This window comes from Bubalus bubalis, chromosome 21, assembly GCF_019923935.1.
Source record: "Bubalus bubalis isolate 160015118507 breed Murrah chromosome 21, NDDB_SH_1, whole genome shotgun sequence".
NCBI lineage: Eukaryota > Metazoa > Chordata > Mammalia > Artiodactyla > Bovidae > Bubalus > Bubalus bubalis.
The window spans coordinates 17,742,808-17,761,919 of record NC_059177.1 but is presented as its reverse complement, the minus strand read 5'-3'; the positions used below and the strand labels follow the sequence as shown (position 1 = coordinate 17,761,919).

Genomic DNA, 19,112 nt, shown 5'->3' with positions numbered 1-19,112 from the left:
GCTACTGCAAATCTTTGCATTCACTTGTACTGTAACAGCATAAACCGGCCCACAGTTCCCACCCGGGACACCCTACCCCTGCCCCAGGAAACCACCAGTGACTGCTGGCATTAGGAGGGTGGCTCCAATAAAGGGTTTCGGTTGCATCTGGAGAAGGCTGTTTTTCATCTGTCCACTATGTGGGCACATGCCCTGATCAGCTCCAAAAATATGTTTCACTGCCCTGAGAAGCAGAAGGGTCAAGCTGGCTAACCCGTCTCTCAGCCAAATGCAAGAACCAGAGTTTGGTTTCTCCTGGGATTCTTGTTCGCTGGGTATCTGCTCCCACTGTGCTTCTGGGGAGATTATTCCCCATCGACTTCTGTTGCCCCTGGGCCAGCCAGAGGTTACTCACAGAAGGAAATGGCCCCTGGGCACCACTGAAAGCAGGGCCTGGGTTCAAACCTCCCTTTTGGCTCAGATGCTGAGCCCCTGGCATCGCCTCCTGGCATGTACACCCTCAGCCCCAAGGGATGTGATGAGGGCATACGGTCCAATTTGTTCACATGTGGCCCAAATACAAGGCAATGGAAAAGGCATGGTCCATCTCCTGCCCACCTAGCCTCAGCAGGAAAAAAAAATCAGAAAACCAGAAATCTTTCATTCTTTAGGGATGCTTTCCCCAAGTGTGTTATCTAGAACTAAGTCCTCAAAAAATGCAGGGGGCAGCTTTTACACTTAAATTTGTTTGGAAAATGTATTATATTTCTCTCAGAGATTTTCAATAGACGTTAGAATGTTAAAGGCTCTGACAAGTCCTGCAGTAAAGAAAGCTATTTAGGCTCCAATCCTATTTGATCCCCCCGCCCCCCCCTTTTTTTCCCATGCAACACCTATAAGTCTCATGAAATTCAGGTTCCAAAGTACTTTTCATGTTTTCAGAGGTACCACCTCACTGGCATCTGGCCATGAGCCCAAGGGACCTGGGGGTGATGTGGTGGAGGGGGCCACACCTGCAAGGGAGGCAGGGCAGAAGCAGCCTCCATTCTATCCTTGCCTCTCCTCCTAGTTGGTCTCAACTTTATCGTCCACGAAATGATCTCTAAAGTCCATTTTAGCTCTTTTTACCTGCTTTTGTTTTTTCGAGTATCTTAGTATGAAAATTTCAAACACAGAGGAATGTTGAAAATGTCAGCTGCGAACAACTATCTACCCACCATCTAGGCTCTAGAATTCACATTTTACTGCTCCGCCTTCAACACGTTCCTACTCATCTTTCACCTGCCAATCTCCCCTTTCTTTTGCATTTTTAAAGAAGCTGCAGATATCGGTATATTTTGTTCTTAAACACTCATCGTCATCCCTTACTTTTTGCAAACAAGAAAGTCACTGTCCAGAGGCCAGACTTGTCAAAAGGTGCACAGCCAGTCACTTTCATGCTGTGGTTCCAGCCCACTGCTCTCTGCTCAAGGGCCCTGCACATTCTCAAGTGGACTCACAGCCTAGGCTCCTCCTGCTGAAAGGTTTAAAGCAAGTACCCCTTACACCCCCTCGAAGGGCCTGCCCCTCAGACATCTCTCACATTGTTGGGCCAACCATTTCAGACTTGGAGTCTTGGGTTATGCAGAGATTTTTGACCATCTTGGCATTTACTGTGACCTAACTTGATCCTGACTCCAATTTTTCAAGCTCACTCTCCTTCTCTAAGGGCCAGACTATGACGGGAGTCATTCCTTCTGTGACCCCACCTGAAAAGCAGCAGTCAGAACAGCGTACTAGGGGTATGATGAGAACGGGCCAGAGAAGGGGGTGGCATTCCACTCTCATACACTACATCTGGCTCATGAGGTATTCTTGCTTAAGATACAGGTTGTGATTCAGTAGTGGAGACCAGGAATGACCACAAACCCATTTGTGATTCTGCAGGTAGCTCCCATATCCCATTTGAAGAAAGATATGCCTTAAGCTTCCTTCAAGATGACAATCTAGACTCCCATAATGTCCAGAGTTAGATGGTGGGTGTGGCTACATCATACAAGAGGTTTGTGTATGGGTCTTAGAGCATCTTCCAACAGAACTCTGCTAAATGAGAGAAGCTGTGAACCAAGAGACTGGGATCAGGTCTCCTGCTGACCCCCACCCCTGCCCCCAGCACCTGCCACAGCCCAGATGCGCCTGTGTCACAACCAGACAGATTATGCAGATTCAAGGGAAGCCCAGCAAGGGAACTGAAGTCTGCAAGCCTCCAGATATGGTCACTGTTCTCAAGAGAAAGAAAGAGGGCAAAGCAATAAATGGAAAAATATATTTATTAAGTGCACCTTTTATAGAGCATTGTCGGGTACATCATTCACCAACTAGTGCAGACAGGAGATAGCATAGAAATTCACCAAGTAGAACAAAATCAAGGAATTCACATTTTGCACTTAGGGGCATTTCACTGCAATTAAATACAAAAGGTTACGCATTTTGAAACCAGGATCTTCTTAAAAGGCAGCCTCCAGCAGTCACATCCTGTAGAGCCATCCCCCAAGAAGACCAAATAGTGTGACAGATTTCTTTTCAGCACGTAAAGAAATAAGGCTCAGGGTCTTCAGGTGTTTGCATTTCACTTTTCAACATGAGAACAATGAAACATTCCAGAAGAAAATCTTCATGCTCCAATTTATCGGCACCTCCAGGTACCGATAGGTGCGTTAGGTTTGTAAACAGTCCTGAAACTGCAGGCAAAGATGGCTGGAGGACCTCAGGCATTGGGTCTGGAGGAAGACAGAGACAAGGGACCGCTAATTGCCTTCTTCCAGGCTTGGGTTGGGGAAACAACAACCAATTGTGAAAATATTCTCCAGGAATGTTGGGAGGGGAGAGGTGCGTAGCCAGTGGTGCTGCTGAAAGTCAAACGTCACTGATCGGCTATAAAACAGACTCCTGTGTCATAATGAGAACCAAGATTCCAACCAGAGCCTTCACAGCAAGAGAATGAGGAAAGTGTCCCAGCTGGTTCTGATGCCCAAGAACCTTGCAGCTCCAGGGTTCTTGGCAAGGTTATGCCTGTGGTCAGAAAAATCAACTGAGTTGCTGTCTCCTTGATCCCCAGTGGCCTCTGGTGGCTGCTAGGATGGTAACTTCCCTAGTTGACAGCAGAGACTGGGCCATTTCCGGCTGGCGAGCAAAGAGGCTCAAATGCTGACAGGCCCCGCCGTCACTGCATTTGCACCCACGCAGCCCTGGTGTTCTTGAGGTGGGCACGGAGACCCCAAATCGGCATCCAGTTAGCTCCCCAGCCAGGACGGGCTGGTGTCGACACTAGGGCCTGTCCCAGCAACACCGCACTGCCTCTGGGCTCAAAGCCGACACTGTCCTCTGTCTTCAGTTAGCACTGAAGATCTTGTCCTAAACAGTGGGGCTCTGAACACTGGCATTTCAGTGCATGCTTCTCTTCTCCCTGAACATCAAGATCCTGCTGGCTCATTCTACTGTGTGTGAGTGTGTTTGTGTGTGTATGTGTGTATGCAATGCAGTCTAGAGTGAGAAAAGGAAAAGTAGAGAGAGGAGAGCTGGGGCTTTAGGAAACACTGTTGTATCACAGTGAGTCCAAAAATACATGTGCAAAAAACAAAAACAAAAAAAGAGTGCCAGTGTGCCCAGTCGGAAAACCTCTGATCTACAACATCCTATACTGAATAGCAAAAGGTGTTTCCTGGACACGGTCACATGTGCTTCAAGGCTGAAAAGACACTTCACAACATGTTTACCAGGTATTATCACTACTGGTACTTTTGGTCAAACTGGAAACACCATCTCTCGCAGGAAAACGAAGAAAACCATGGATTTTTCTGAAATGATGAGTCACACGGAAACAAAAGCTCTGAGAAGTAAGAGATTCTAAGAAATTCGTCCTTCAGGCTGGTTGCCTCTGAATTCAGTTGGTAAATATTTTTCAAGTATTAATGTAGTAGTTTTTAGCATATTTTCAAAATGTATACATCACTAATTCCAGAAAATCTTCACTACCCCTCAAAAAAGCCTGTAACTTAGCAGTCCCTCCCCACTCACCCCAGTTCCTGGCCCCTGGTAACCACTATTCTGTAATTTGTCTCCACAGATTTGCCTACTCTTGACATTTCATATAAATGGAATCATGCAGTATGTGACTTTTCTCAAGATTTCTTTCACTTAGTATGTTTTCCAGGTTCATCCGTGTTGAAGCATATGCCAGTACTTAATTCTATTTTATAGTTGAATCATGTGCCATTGTATAGGTATACCACATTTATTTACCCAGTGATCAGCTGATAGACATTTGGGTTATTTCCACTTTTGCCTCTTACAAATCACAGTGCGAGAAACACTTACATACAAGTTTTCATGTGTGTGTAGCCTTTCATTTCTCTTGAGTAAAAACCAGGAGTAGCATTTCTGGCTCATACGGTAATTCTATGTTTAACTTTTTGAGGAACTGCCAAACTATTTTCCAAAGTGGCTGCACCATGTTACCTCCCCACAAGTGATGGAGGAGAGGTCCAGTTTCGCTCCCACCTGTCATTGCCTGTCTCTCTGATTACAGCCATCTTGGTGGGCGTGAACTGCTATTTCACAGTGGTTTTGATTTGCATTTCCTTCATGAATAAGGGTACTGAGAGTCTTTTCATGTGCTTATGAGCCACTTATATCTTTTCTTTGTAGAAGATACAAAAATATGTCTATTCATTTGTTAATCAAATATGTTGTTCGTATTTTAAACTGGGTTATTTGGCATTTTACTGATAAAAAGTAAGAGTTCTTGATATATTCTAGACACGAGATTATGGCTTCCAAGCATCTTCTTCCATTCTGGTTGTTTTGTCACTTTCTTGATACTGCCCTCTGAAGCATAAAAGTTTTGTGCCCCACTGATGAGGTCCAATTTATCTATTCTTCCTTAGGCTTATGTTTTGGGTGTCGTATCTAAGAACCCATGGCCTAGTCCAAGGCCACAAGGATTCGTCCCTGCTTACTTCTAAGATATAGTTTAAGCTCTTATATTTAGGTTGATGCACTTTCAGCTGATTTTGTATGTAGTGTGAGGTAGGGATCCAACTGCATTCTTTTGCATGTGGCTATCCAGCTATCCTGGCACCATTTTCCAAAAAGACTACCATTCCTATTGAATTCTCTTGCCACACTTGTCAAAAATCTATTGGCCATAAACACAAGGCCATTCCATTCCACTGGTTTATATGCCTCTTCTTTTGTCTATACCACACTCTTTTGATTACTGTAGCCTTATAATAAGTTTTTGGAGAAGGCAATGGCACCCCACTCCAGTACTCTTGCCTGGAGAATCCCACGGACGGAGGAGCCTGCTAGGCTGCAGTCCATGGGGTCGCTAAGAGTCGGACACAACCGAGAGACTTCACTTTCACTTTTCACTTTCATGCATTGGAGAAGGAAATGGCAACCCACTCCAATGTTCTTGCCTGGAGAATCCCAGGGGCAGGAGAGCCTGGTGGGCTGCCGTCTATGGGGTCACACAGAGTCGGACACGACTGAAGTGACTTAGCATAGCATAGCATAATAAGTTTTGAACCTGAAGTGTGAATGCACCAACTTTGTCTTTCTTTTTCAGTGTTTATCTGGCTATTCTGGGTCCTGACATTTCCATGTGAATTTCAGGATCAGCTTATCAATTTGTACAAAAAAACTAGCTAGGATTTTGATAGGGATTACACTGAATCTGTATATAAAGTTGAAGAGTATTGTTAACAATATTTAAGTCTCTGATCCATAAACATAGGATGTCATCCCATTCACTTAAGCCTTCAACGTCTTTCAAATATACTTTGTAGTTTTCAGGATATGTCTTGCACTTCTTTCATTAAATTTATTCCTATTCCCTCTGATACTATTATAAACAGAATTATTTCTGAATTTTATTTTCACACTGTTCACTGCCAGGGCAAGGAGGAACAACTGATTTTTATATTGACTTTGTATTGCACACCCTGATTCACGTATTAGTTCTACTGGGTTTGTGCATGTGCATGCGTGCATGAAGGCCTTAGAATTTTCTATATACAAAATTGCATCATCTGTAAGGAATTTTACTTCTTTTACACACTTGGATGTCTTTTATTTCCTTTTTCTTTCCCAAATGCTTCTTAAGTATTAGCATATCAAACACTTTTAACCCAAGTTTTACTTGGCTGCCTGTGCCAGACAGTCTCCTAAGAGAATCCCCTGTTCTAGGGCCACCTTCAGGCAAGTCGGTGCTCGAGGATGCCAGCACCAGTCCACTCAGAGGCAAAAGCACTTTGAGGCCAGGAGGCTATTAGCACCACCACCAGCAAGGCCCTAGTGCTCACCCCAAGCTCAGCATGCTAGGCTTCTGTACCCATCTGGTCACCAATCTTATACTTACTACCTCTCTCAAGATCCCAGAATACAGTAAGTCCTCTACACACAGACCTTCTAGTTGCAAACTTTCAAAGAGGCATGGCAGCCCCTGTATTCCAGGTGTACTTTTTAAGGCACTCTACTATAAGACTGAAAATGCTTTACTTTCTGCGTTTGTTTTATGTATGTATTACTTGTGTGAAAAGTATTACAAACCTATTACAGTGCAGTAATATGCTAGTTCAGTACAGTCCTCTATACAGCACTATACTATACAGTAGACTAGTACAGTACCATATAGCTGACCGTGTTAGCTGGGTACCCAGGCTAACTTTGTTGGACTTACTAACAAATTAGACTTACAAACGTGCTCTCAGAACAGAACCCATTCTTATGTAGGGGACTTACTGTTAAAGGAAGGCAGCAGGGGGGTCAGGGCAGGAGAAGTACCCGTGGGAGCCCACGGAAGATCCGGGGCTTGGCTTGATGGTGGAGTCACCCTACCATATTCCCCATGGGGGTTGCTTCCCCACCCAACTGCAGCTGCCCAAGGTGCAGAGGGGTACAAACTGAAAGGTACCTTATACACACATGCACACAGCCACCAAGAACCAGAGTGTCGCTGTCGCACGGTCCAAGGAGGGCAGTCCTGGCCCTATCAGTCACAGCATGGATGGCTGCGAGCATCTTCTCTGGCCGGAGCTGTACTGGCTCAGGACAAAGGTGGACGAGTTGCTCTTTTTGCTGACGCTTGTCTCCCCAGGCCGGCTGCCTTTCAGGCGGCGGAATGAGCAGCAGAGGAAGCGCTGCACAAGTTCTTGGAAGAGGTGGCCCGTGAAGAGCATGTAGATCCAGGGGTTGCAGCAGCTGTTGAGGCTGGCCAGGAGCATGGCGATGATGAAAGGCGAGGCTGGAGGCGGAGGGGGAAGAAAGGAGAACACGGCATCACTGTCGGGGCAGGAAGCCTCACCTCCTGAGAAGAGGGACCAGGTGCTGTGTCACAAGGCAGAGGACCGCAGAGACCAAGCCTGCCTTCCTCCCACTGCAAAGACCAAGCCTGCCTTCCTCCCACATCGGTGCTCTGAGCACATGCACAGCCCAGCCCTGGAACGTTCCTTGTCCTTTCTCCCATCCAAAGCTTCCCTACCACATGCTTCCATCCGCATGGCCACCTGTTCATTCCTTACTGACCTCGCAAGTATCAACTGCCTCCCACTCAAGAGTATCCAAGCACACAGAGGTAGAAGCTACCAGACCCAGCTTGTAGCCCTGCCAGCCACAAATACTTTAACTCCCCAAGAAACTGCTGTTTTCTCATCTCTGAATGATGATAACAAGAGTCCCCAAATCTCACAGGAGCACAGCAAGGGTGGAAGAGCACCTAATACTACAAGTGGCCGATGCACGGCAGCTGCGATCATGACCACGTGCCAGGGGGTCATCTGGGCTTGTCCAGGTCCATGCTGTTCTGAATGAGTGACCCAGCAGGGGAGGAGAAGTCTCCAGACTTATTCCAGCTGACTTACGAAGATGCTCTTAGCCCAGGAACATCTGATCTTGCATGCAGATCTCAGAGGTAAGGTCTTCTGCTTTGCTCACACAAAGCCAGGACACTGCAGCTGGAAAGAGTGCTGTAAAATCACCCCCTCCACCTTCTGCTCGCCTGCATTCTACCTCCAAGTCCCAGGGCCACTCCACTCTCCTGGCGGTGGTCTTCTACACTGAAATCCTCACTGTGTAGACCATCTCCTTTCAAAACATAGCCACCCAGTGGGTTGCTGCAATCGGCCACTGACTGAAAAGGTGACTGAGAGAGGCGCTGCCCCGCTGGAGTCCAGCAGGCTGGCAGCAGATATGCAGTGGCCACTCGGGGTCCCATGGTAGGACCAGGCACTCAGCCCAGAGCTGCCAGAGAATAGCAAGCAGGCACACAGCAGAGTTTCTCTGGGGGCACTGCCTTCAGCCAGAGGGTAATACCCTGTCCCAGGCAGCCCATATCCAGTGCCTGCTTCATGGCAGGGCCCCCAGGCTGGCTCCTGTGTCTGCATCCCAGCTGCTCTGAAGGGTCAGCCCAGCTCCCAAGTTCCTGTGACTCTGGCCTCAGTTATGCTAGAGCAGAGTGATGGGGAAGTCAGTTTGGACAAAAGGAGGGTGTGGAAATCAGAATCTAGAGACTCATCCAAGAGAGTGGTCAGCAGCCAGCATCTCCTTGGGGGTCAGGCCCATGGGGAGCCCCTTACAGAGGACCCAGATGCAAACCCAAGGGGTGTGAACCCCCTTCCTACCTATTCATTCTCTGAGCCACATCTACTGTCTGAACCTTAACAGCCTTATCTTGAAATGGAGGTGACACCCACTAGGACTTTGAGAAAAATTGGGGGAAAAAAAATTGTGTGAAAGGGCATTGTGAATGGCAACGTGTTTATTCAAGTTATATTATTTACAGATATGAAATGTGATCAACTGCAGATTTTTTTTTATCACTCTTGAGTTCAATTTAAGAAACTGTTCTTTGCTCTTTTTTCCATGACTTAAAAAAAAAAAAACAAACTCAAAACCCAGAGCCCTGAGATTGGATTACATGACCCCAAAGGAACTCCAGATGGTCTGCTGTGGAAAACTTTACTCTGCCATAAGAAACCCAGCAGGGAAGGGGGCTGCAGCCATGGGTGAGAAAGGGATTTCAGGGTCTCCACCAGGCGAGCTGGCTCTCATCCATGTCTTCTATCCCCCTCAGCAAAAGGAACACCTGTCCCTCAAGGTTCAAGCCCTGAGGGCTTGCAAACCACTCTCTTTGGTCCTGGAGAGAAGAGGGGCTGAGTGGGAGGCATGAACCAGGGATCGGGCCTCACACCTGCCTGGCCTGAGCTCAGGGCATTTCTCAGGAAAGGGGCGGAGGGGCGGAGGAAGAGATCAGATGCCCATGCATCCTCCCCTGCTGTGTCTACTCAGTGCCAGCCACCCAAGCAACCCTGGGGACGTGCCCTCAAGGGATTTACAAATCCAGGTGAGAAGGAGAGAAGCCAGACAGGCCTTCTAGTCAGTGAGGAGTGGCAGCATTGGCAGACAGGCGATGAGCGCAAGGCAGGGCACTTGGGGTAATCTTCAAGTGGGGGCTCCTACATGCCAAGCAGAGAACTGAGCAGAAAGGGCCATGCGCCAACTGCAAACATCCCCTGCTGGGCATTTACCGCCCCCAGGAGACAGACACCATGCTGAACTTCCACCCAGAACCGTGACTCATGGAGGAGGTGGGCGGCTGAGGGCCATGCGAGGACAGGGTGTCCCAGTGGTCCACCCACCCACCAGCCTGGCTTTACTCGAGCCGCACGAAGTCCCCTCTGCGGGTTTCCCGGCACCACCCCCGCCTGCCCCCACCACTGTCACCCTGGGCCCAGATTAGCCCGGACAGCTGCCGGGCAGCTGGCCATGGCCTCTCCTCTCCGGCTGCGCTGTTCCTGAGGCAACGAGCACATGTCACTTCCAATTCAAAGACCTACGGCTCAGTTGAATCTGACCAAGCTCATCAACCTTCCTCAGAGGCTCTCACTCCAGAAACCACTCACTCAGTTCAAGGCCTCCCCTCCCCACCCTTCCCCAACCCATGGCTCCCAAATCAGGCACCTCTCATAAGGACTAAATCCCTTATCCCTACAGGAGCTATAGGAGAATTTGGGAGTTGTGGTGTACAGAGGCTTTTTTAAAAATGATTTCTGGATGTACATGTACAGAAAGATTGAATATGAGTATGTTTTCCAAGGCTCTGTCTTTGAAAAGAGCACCATTTTACAACATTGGAATTGTAAAAGTCACAGGTGTGTGATCTCACCATGTATAAGGTCAGGAAAAAGAGCTAAACTTGTGGGCTACACAGCTTTAAATAGTCTTCCGTGATGCCACTGCTCAAATCTGGGGACATGTCGGGCCTACCAGGAAGGACCTGAGAAATAACCATGTTCTAGAAGCAGAAGAGGTGAGGTTTCCTGCAAACGGAGAGCCTTTCCTTACCCTTTGGAGAATGACAGGACCCTGCCACCAACTTGGGCCATTCATGCAAAGGCAAGCCACATGTTTTAGGAACAGAGATAACACATTAAAGCTTTTTAAAGCCTCATTACTCAATGTCCAGTCAAGGGCCCTGCACAGGCATCACCTAGGAGCTTGTTAAAAACGCAGTCTCACGGGCCCCACCCAGATGTGCTGAATCAAAATCTGCATTTTAACAAGTTCTCCCACATGATTCTGTGTACAAAATGAAGTCTGAGAAGTATTCCAATGATCTCATCAGGCAATGTGTGTATGTTTCTTTGCATAACCAGCTCCTACTCATCCTTCAGAACCCTTTTCAAATGTTGATTCCTCTCTGATCCTGATTTTTTTCCAGGGAGCTAGAATCAATGAATCCTGGGGGCACTCACAGTACTTCTGACAAATGAATACAACTCTTACAGCATCATCCCTTCATATTGTAATTATTTCTGCTTATAATCTGTGGTTGAGGACTTTGTGATATCTGCGGCTCTGTCCTTGGCCACTAGCAGAGGCTGGAAAATGGGAAATGTCCAATAAGGGACTAAGTTGAAGTGAAGCATGAAATGAGCAGACAGGAAGTCCTGATAAACCAGTCACCACCACCAGCATGTTGGAAAAGCAAAAAGACAATTTCTCAGCTTGATGATGGGAGATGGGCCCCTAACAAGATAACTGAACGCAAATGCAATTCCCCCTGGAAAAAGTGAGTTCGCACTCAAATATTAAGGTCAGGCGGGGATAAAGAGAAAGAAATAGAATGAGTAAGTGTGACCATTACAGTGTGAGGCGTGGACTGTGGAGGGCAGAGGCCCCTGGTTCTGAAGCATCTGGAAAGGGGGGGAGGTACCAGCGTTCCAGCAGAGCACGGAGGGAGGTGTTGGCAGAGGCTGCCCCTCAGTGGCCTGGAATCAGAATCACAGGAAGACCACCTGGTTACACCGCTCTGCCACCCACTCATCCGAAACGGTCCCCTTGGGCTTCCAAAACTCAGAGCTAAAATCTCCCCACCTTGCATCATACTGCTTCCTCTGGGGAAACCTTAATTTCCCTTGACCTCTTAACACTCTTGTTCCCAGCATTACTGGACTTGCCACCACTCGATGAAAATTGCAGTCCCTCTGTGAAAATGCATTCCTGAGCTCAACAATCCTCACTCCCTCAGCTGTATGGATGGAATGGACGGATTCCATGACCTGACACGTCTTGAGACCTTCCTCTTGGTAAAGCACGGGCAGCACACTTCCTGCATGCCACGCTGTATGCCACCAGCGCCTTCTCCCCTCCCCACAACCTAAAGCCTAATCTTAACCCCAGCAAACAGCCCCAGGCAGGTTTAGTCAACCATCCAGGGTGACTGCTGCACATTTTACAGATGGGGAAACACTTACAACCAGGCCTCCTGTGGATTTCAACCTTTCCCCCTGGCAAAACACCCTGGCAGATTTTTGATTACCCCGAGTGGTGGGGGGCGCACTTCCTCACTGAGTAGCCAATTCTATGGCCAGAGGTCTGCATAGAGTCTTCTTTCAGTTCAACTCTACACACCCATCCCTGCCCCATCTTATGCACCTTCCTCCTCCCATAACCCACGTTTGTTCAACCAGCACTGGTTGCACCCCAGTGGGCGGCCAGCCTTGTGCTAGGCAATGGGCACACGCCAGAGGACAGGACAGGTGGCATCCCCTGTGACAAGGCTCACAGTCCACCGCTCTGGCTTTTAACAAGCTTCTCCACACACCAGCCCTCCTGGACACACTACCTACTGTCCAGCAGACTCTGCCAACACCCCACCCCCTCCACCCAGGCTCTTGGGAGAGAAATGTCTATTTCCTCTGACTGGAATAAATGTCTTATTTCCTCTGACTGCCGAGATTCTCAAAGCCAATCCCAAGAATGAAAACAAAACTTTTAACAACCAGAACGGGGGGAAGGCGGAATGACATTGATCATGTGGTCCCCAGGTGCCACGGGTCACACCATGTCATCTTCATTATAACAGAGGAGGAAGCTGAGGCTCAGAAAGGGGAAATCATCAGCTCAAGGACACACAAGAGAAAGTGGAAGGGTGGGCTCCAAACACAGGCCAACACCTGCTCCAACACCTGCTGTTAGCCTGCACAGAGACCTGGGGACCTACAGGCCTGCCTGCTGTCTTGACCAACTGGATACATCCATCTGTCTTCATCTCCCCCCAGAGAAGCAGCTCGGGGTCAGAGTCCCTGTTACCAGCAGCCAAGCAAGTTCCACGGAGTTCAAGGGGAAAGGTTGGTGCCAAATCTTTTGGCTGTGCAATTTGATCTTGACAGTTCCATCCGGGGCTTGTCCAAACCTGCCAGGGCTGTCTGGTCCCAGCCCTCCTTCTGCAGACTTACTAGACTCACCAAAGCAGGGTCTCAATAGCATGTGGCTACTGGGGCGGGGGCGCTCATTAAATTATCACAACCCTCCTCTTGATTTTTTCTCCTCTATTTTCTGCTCTGAACAATGAAAATGCTGAGAGTTTTCCTCTTTGCTTTGGCTCTTATGAAAAGGAAGCCTCTTGTGCAGCCCCCTCCCCCCAACACACAAAGAAGCTTTATTATTGCTGTTATTATACTTCTATCCTCCCCCTCGCTTTCTTCCCATTTTCCCGTATCTATTTTATCATGCCTGGGACCTGAATCTTTGAGCCCCCTCCCCAAGTTATTTTTGGAACAAGGTGAGCTCTAAACCAATAAAGGCAGAGCTTGGTGTGAGTGAAGGTGTAGGCGGGGAGAGATAGAAAAGGAGCAGCTGGGTTTACAGGGACGGGCAGGGGGAGCGAGACCTAAAGAAAGAGTTCTGTGGGGGCCACAAGGCCAGCTGCAAGCCACATGTGATTTCCCCAGCTGCTCAGTTAGTCTCTGACCTGTGAGCAAAGCAAAGTTAGAGAGCCGAATGATGATTTCAGCTTCCACGGGTTGGCTGCCGTGTTGGAGACTGCTGGAAGCAGTACTGATTCTATCCAGAAATGGGATGTTTGCTTTCTCACGGACAAAACAGCTGAAAGAAAGCCTCCAGTCTTTTCTTAACAAGCAATTGAGCCGCCGGCATTCCAGTGCATTGAGATTACCTTCCAACCAAAAGGTGTAAGTCATTCACCACCACAGATCACCCCTCCTGCTGTTTGCAAATGAGCTACCGGAACTGTCTGTGATGAAGGCTGAAGGCGCAAAGCATCGGCCAGAAGCCAGCGCCCCAGATGCTCTGCTCCCCTGGATCCCTCCTCATAGCATCCCACCCCACCTTCGCCTCCCGGTTTCACCAGCCACCCTCAGTTCTGACACTGTCTGTCCTCCACTGGAGAGCGCGCGTTTCCCGCCTACCAAAATCAACCGGGCTCCCGAGACGAATAGGAAAGTTTGCGTCCCGTTCGCTCCCTTCCCTGCTTGCCTCATCCCTCAGCAGAAGCACTGTCTGGGTTCACTGACAGCGCCGCCGCCGCAATACTTACCTCTCCACCTCGCGGCTGGAGAGAGGGCGAGGGGCGCAACTCGCCTCCTCCACTCGGCAAGGGATTCCCAGTCTCCGCCCACTGACGGCGCCCCGCCCCACACCTTCTCAGGCTCGGTTGGAAGAATCCAAGCACCCATCTCCCGCTGCTCTGATCCAAACCAGGTCTCCCGGGTTCACGCTGACTTGAACTTAAAGTGGAAGTTCAAGGGAAGTGAACTTAACGTGGCAGGAGATTGGGCTTGGGTCGGAAAGTCACCTCCCCGCATTGCTCACCAGGTGGAAAAGGCAAGTCATTGGAAGCTCAATTTTCTGGTCCGTAACAGTGATTCAAACACCCCATGTGGCCTAAAGACTGTGGTAGGGATTTTACGTGCATTTTCTCATTTCATTCCCCTACTGTTGAAGAGGAGGCTTCCCTGGTGGCTCAGTGATAAAGAATCCACCTGCTAATACAGAAGGCTCCGGTTGGATCCCTGAGTTGGGAAGATCCTCTAGAAAAGGAAATGGCAACCCACTCCAGTATTCTTACCTGGGAAATCCCTTGGGCAGAGGAGCCCGGCGGGCTACAATCCACGGGGTCGCAAAAGAGTCGGATAGCAACTAAATAACTGGTTAGCAACTAAATAACTACTGCAGGGGAAAACCGGCTTATCATCTTAGCTATTTTACAGAAAGGGAAGTCAAGGCTCAGGGAGATTATGCCCCAAGTCACTTGGCCAGCAGACGATGGGGCCAAGGCTCAGAACAATCCACGAAGCCCGCCAAACCCTGGACAGGGACAGCAGGACCAGGGCCACGCCCGCCGCGCTCCCTCCTCCCGGTGCTTCCGCCCGCGCTACCTTCCTTGGGCGCATCGGCATCCCAGACACTCCACATCTGCACGAAAAAGAATGGCGTCCAGCACACGATGAAGGCCAGCACGACGATGAAGGTCATCTTGACCGTGCGGATCTTGGCCTTAGAGATGAGCTTGAAGTTGCTGACGCGGGCCAGAGCCGCGCGCCCCGCCCAGTCTGCCGCCGCGCCCTCAGCCCCCGCGGCAGCCTCTGCCGCCGCCGCCGCCGTCTTGAGCCGTAAATTCTGCCAGATCTTGAAGCTGATAAGGCCATAGCAGGTGGCAAGCACGATGACGGGCACAATGTAGACGGCGAGCGTGATCCACGTGATGTAGGCTTTGGGCCCCCAGGGTTGAATGAAAACGGCCCAGCAGTCGAAGACACCGTCGGCCACCTCGCGCAGCGAGAAGATGTGCACCTGAGGCGCGCTGGCCACCAGGCAGCCGAGCCATGTGACGAGTACCGCCAGGCGGTCGGTGCGGCGGCTCAGCGAGCGCAGCGGCTGGCAGATGGCCAGGCAGCGGTCGAGCGACATGAGCAGCAGCAGGTAGGTGGACGCGAACATGCCCACCACCTGCAGGTACTTGACGAGGCGGCACAGCAGGTCGGGCCCGTAGAAGCGGAACGTGATGTCCCACAGAAGCTGCGGCAGCACCTGGAACACCGCCACCACCAGGTCGGCTATGCTCAGGTGCTTCATGAAGAAGAACAGGCGCGAGTGCTTGTGGCGCGTGGTGCGCAGCGCCAGCAGCACGCACGCGTTGCCGCTCAGCGCCAGGAACAGGATGAGGCACAGCACGGCCACCTCCACCCGCGCCAGGGCCTCGTTGCGCTGTGGCGGCCCGGCAGTGCGATTGCCCTCGGTTCCCGGCGGCGCCGCGCTCCCGTTGACCTCCTCAGCGCTCCAGTTTGCCGCAAACGCACCCTCCATGACCGTGGCCGCCGCGGTGCGCCCCGGCCTTCGAGTCCTTTAAGGCGCGGCGCGGGGGCGGGGCCCGACTTGCAGTCCCGGCGTGCCTGGAGGCGGGGTGGGGGCTCCTGGGTTCCCCTCCCTGAGACTCCGAGGACCGATCTGCTGGGTCGGACTCTGAAACAAACCCCGAGGGCCGTGAGAAGACCGTGCGTTTCTCCCGACGCGTGTATGCCTCAGCTGTCCCCTTTCCAGGAACCCCAAATCATCTAGGACTAGGGCCACCACCACCTGGGGTTGCTGAGCGGCCGTCCTAGAAATTCCCGTTTGAGAAACTTCTTTTGAGACGCTGGAAATGAGCGGGAATCTACCGGACCCGCAGTTCCTTGAGATAGTCGCTTCCACTGAAGGAGAGGGAGGAACATAACCAGTTTCCTCCCGGACTGGGACTTCTAAGCCAGCCACCTCGCCTAGGGATCCTCCAACTAGTTACTCCCCAGAACCCACAGGACAGCCACCTCTCCTAGTAAACCCCAGTCCGGATGCTCCCTCTGAAGACACCCCCCACCGCCCCCAAACAGCCACTTGCCTGGGAAACCCTGCTCAAGACCATCCCCCTCCAACCCCGTTTCTAAAATGCTTAGCCATCCACCCCTGAACTTCCACAACAACCGCTTCTTTGCCTCCATCCTGGAGGCACTCCTGACTCAGTATATCCAGGACGCCTAACCTCTGTTCTCAGTACCCCTGACACCTCTCGGGGGAGATACTCCCCAGCCCAGCACCCTCGAAGGTTGGGGAACTCAACAGGCGTCTTGGCCCCCGACAGCCAAGGGATCTCCTTCGAGATCCTGAGCAGGTACTTTACAATCTCTCAGAGTACCGGCGGCGCCTCCGGAACTAGGATCTCCAAGCACTCCAACACCTTCTCTCGGGTCCCAGTGGCTCCACCAGCGCCAAACATCCTGTCCACTCATGCGCTGGATCCAGCTACCTGAACCGAGTCGTAGGGCGAAACTACACTTGGTTCCCTGGGGAAGTCGCACCGCCATGGATGGTTCCAAAGACGCGTGTGCTCCCGGGGCAGGTTGAAGTGGCTGCTGCCGGCACCCAGTCTGATAGGATGCTAAGGGCTCGGACGCTGTAACCTGGGGTGGAATCACCTCGCCTGCAGCCCTGACTGGTGGCTGGGTAGGGACTAGAAGCGATCAAGGAGCCCTGTCGAGGCTATGCGCGCGGACGGCGTTAGGATGCGGCAATGCCTGCCGGTGGCCAGCTTTTCTGCAGCGTGCAGCGTAGGCTGTACCACCACATAGATCCGCTAGGAGGCGCGGAAGGCCGGTCTTGCCGGTTCCCACGAAGCGGTGTAATCTTGCCCAGCGTTGCCCCAGCGCGGTAACAAACAGGCTTATTTCACTGTGACTTAAAGCAGCAAGAGGGAAGAAGCTCGTAAATAATATGCTTGGTTTCTTCCTTTCTTGACTTAGAAGCTCCTAACTCTCAGGCAAATGGGAGGCTTGGATAGCAGTGTTTCCCTGTTGAATTGACAGTGAGGAAGTTACAAAAGCATTTAACAGATATTTCCCTATCATCAGGTTAATTTCAGGGCTTCTTCCCCTCCTGTAGTGGAGTTAGCAGTGGATTCATGCTTTGGAATATTTTTGCTCCTATTTCCATTCAAGAGGAATGAGATACTTTCTGTTCCAATCAGCACTGGGAGAGGTCTTTCTTCACTTAGTTTTAGGGGAAGATCTCAAGGTCCCCCCAAAAATCTATCTTCATTTTAAAATGACTCTGCTTGTCTATGGCCCAAAGCCATTACTGCCTCTTTGCTATGCTTCAGTGTTAAAATCCTAAAAGATGTCAAAATAATATGAAATTCTAAGATGGTTTTTCTGACTCCTAGCTCTTTTTCTATTCTAAAATAATTTTTTAAAATAATTTAAATTGGCTGAGGAAAAAAATGGCAGAAAGAAAAAAGAAGGTTAAACAGTGGACATGGCTCTTTAAGTATATCGTTAAATGCATCTCTTCCTGACATTCCACTTACCCCTTTTAAAATTATGTGGCTAGAATAGTGTTAGTCACGGATAGGGGCTAACAGTTATAGCCCTGTGCCAAGACATACTAGGGGTGGACCATTGCTGCTGCTAGATTCTGGGCTTTACCATCTACGACCTGTGTGGCCAAGTCACGGAGCCCCTGAGACTCAGTTTCTCTGGGGGCTGACCTCGCGGGGCTGTGAGGACGTAAGACTTCACTCAAGTGAGGAGTGCTCTGCAGACAGTTAAATATATCTGAAGCTGTTTTCTTACATTGACAATCCTCACCCCAGAACCATCCTATGAAAATATGTTCTCATCCAATCAACCGCCATCTTACTTATCTTCCTGGATCGAATTCATTTATCTTTTCAATTAAGACCAACAGAGTGTGTGTGTGCATGTGTGTGTATGTGTGTGTGTGAGAGAGAGAGACAGAGAGAGACTACACCAGACAAGGACCTGAGTTAGGCCCTCTGAACCCGAACTGGTGTGATGAGAATCTGAGATCTTTACCTCTTAGGGGAAGCCCTCCCTGACCACCTCAGCCCACTGAGAATTCCCCATTTTCTGAAGCTCTGATGCTTGACTGCAGATTTCACCTATAATATGAATGTGTCGAGTCTCCCCAGTGCAGTGTAAGTGCCTAGAACATGTCTCGCAGATCATGGTCCTTTGTATAATTACCATTATGTTTCCTGTCATGCATACCTATCAATAGCAATGTGTTGAGAGAATGACACTGGATTACCCAAAAACACCCCTCTGCAAATTAACCAATAGGTTCAGTCTTTTGCTTCCCAGAATAATCTCTCTGAGGAAATCTGGCTAAAAGAGGACTCTTTGTGAGAAAGCATGCTATTCTGATATGTTCGCTATTTTTCCTGAGAGGGAGCGATGGCAGAGATAAAGCATGATGCTTCCAATTCCACAAACGTGTCCACTGACCGTGGCTGTGGCAACCCAACCTCCTATTAAGGAACTAGTATCAACACCCACATTCTCCACTTGCAGACACCACTGGCCTATGTTAAGGCATGACCAGAGAGAAAAAACCTTCTAAGGGGGGAACAGAGCTTGGAATAAAAGCAGGTTGTTCTTCTTTTTTCTTTTTTTAAAGCAAGCTATTCTTAGGCAGAAGAAAAGGTTTATTGAGAATCAGGAGTTTTGGAATGTGTGACTTTTTGAAGAGGCAGGGCCTAGAGGAGGGAAGTCATTTAAACATGGGGGTTATCTTCACAGCAAGTGAATGAACGAACAAATGGGGTTCTCCTGAGGACTACTGAGGAGGAAACTGAGGTTCAGAGAGGAGGAGCGGCTTTCCCAAGGCCCCATAGCTGGTGAAAGAAGGCCAGCATGGCTGGAGTAAAGTATGAGGCAGATCTAGAGAGGGGGCAGGCACCAGACCCCCAGCCTGGTCGACTTGGGTGTCTTACCTGATGGAGAGAGGTGACCAGTGACAGG

At 49.9% G+C, this 19,112-nt stretch overlaps 2 protein-coding genes and 1 long non-coding RNA gene across 5 annotated transcripts in view; 2 read left to right on the top strand and 1 right to left on the bottom strand.

Moving 5' to 3' along the window:
• Positions 1-152, top strand: part of CAV3 (caveolin 3) — a 12,571-nt gene extending 12,419 nt beyond the window's left edge. The window contains exon 2 of the mRNA XM_006070768.4: positions 1-152. This exon is cut by the window's left edge and continues 576 nt beyond it. The gene's annotated coding sequence lies outside the window, so the exon portion shown is untranslated.
• Positions 1-15,627, bottom strand: part of OXTR (oxytocin receptor) — a 55,387-nt gene extending 39,760 nt beyond the window's left edge. The window contains exons 1-3 of one of the 3 annotated variants that reach the window (XR_006547553.2): positions 14,700-15,627; positions 6,935-7,264; positions 2,271-3,030 (exon numbers count right to left, since the gene is read on the bottom strand). Coding sequence is in view for 1 of the 3 variants with exons in the window: in XM_006070767.4 (XP_006070829.4) it covers positions 7,017-7,264; positions 14,700-15,627 (1,176 nt within the window). In the remaining 2 variants the exon portion in view is untranslated. Of the gene's footprint in view, positions 1-2,270; positions 3,031-6,060; positions 7,265-14,699 lie in introns of those variants that run through there. The other 2 variants (XR_006547552.2, XM_006070767.4) reach the window with 2 other exon arrangements.
• On the top strand, positions 7,224-17,991 carry LOC123331069. Its single transcript, XR_006547555.2, has 2 exons — positions 7,224-7,930; positions 11,463-17,991. It is a non-coding gene; the product is annotated as an uncharacterized LOC123331069 (long non-coding RNA).
• The last annotated feature ends 1,121 nt before the right edge of the window (positions 17,992-19,112 follow it).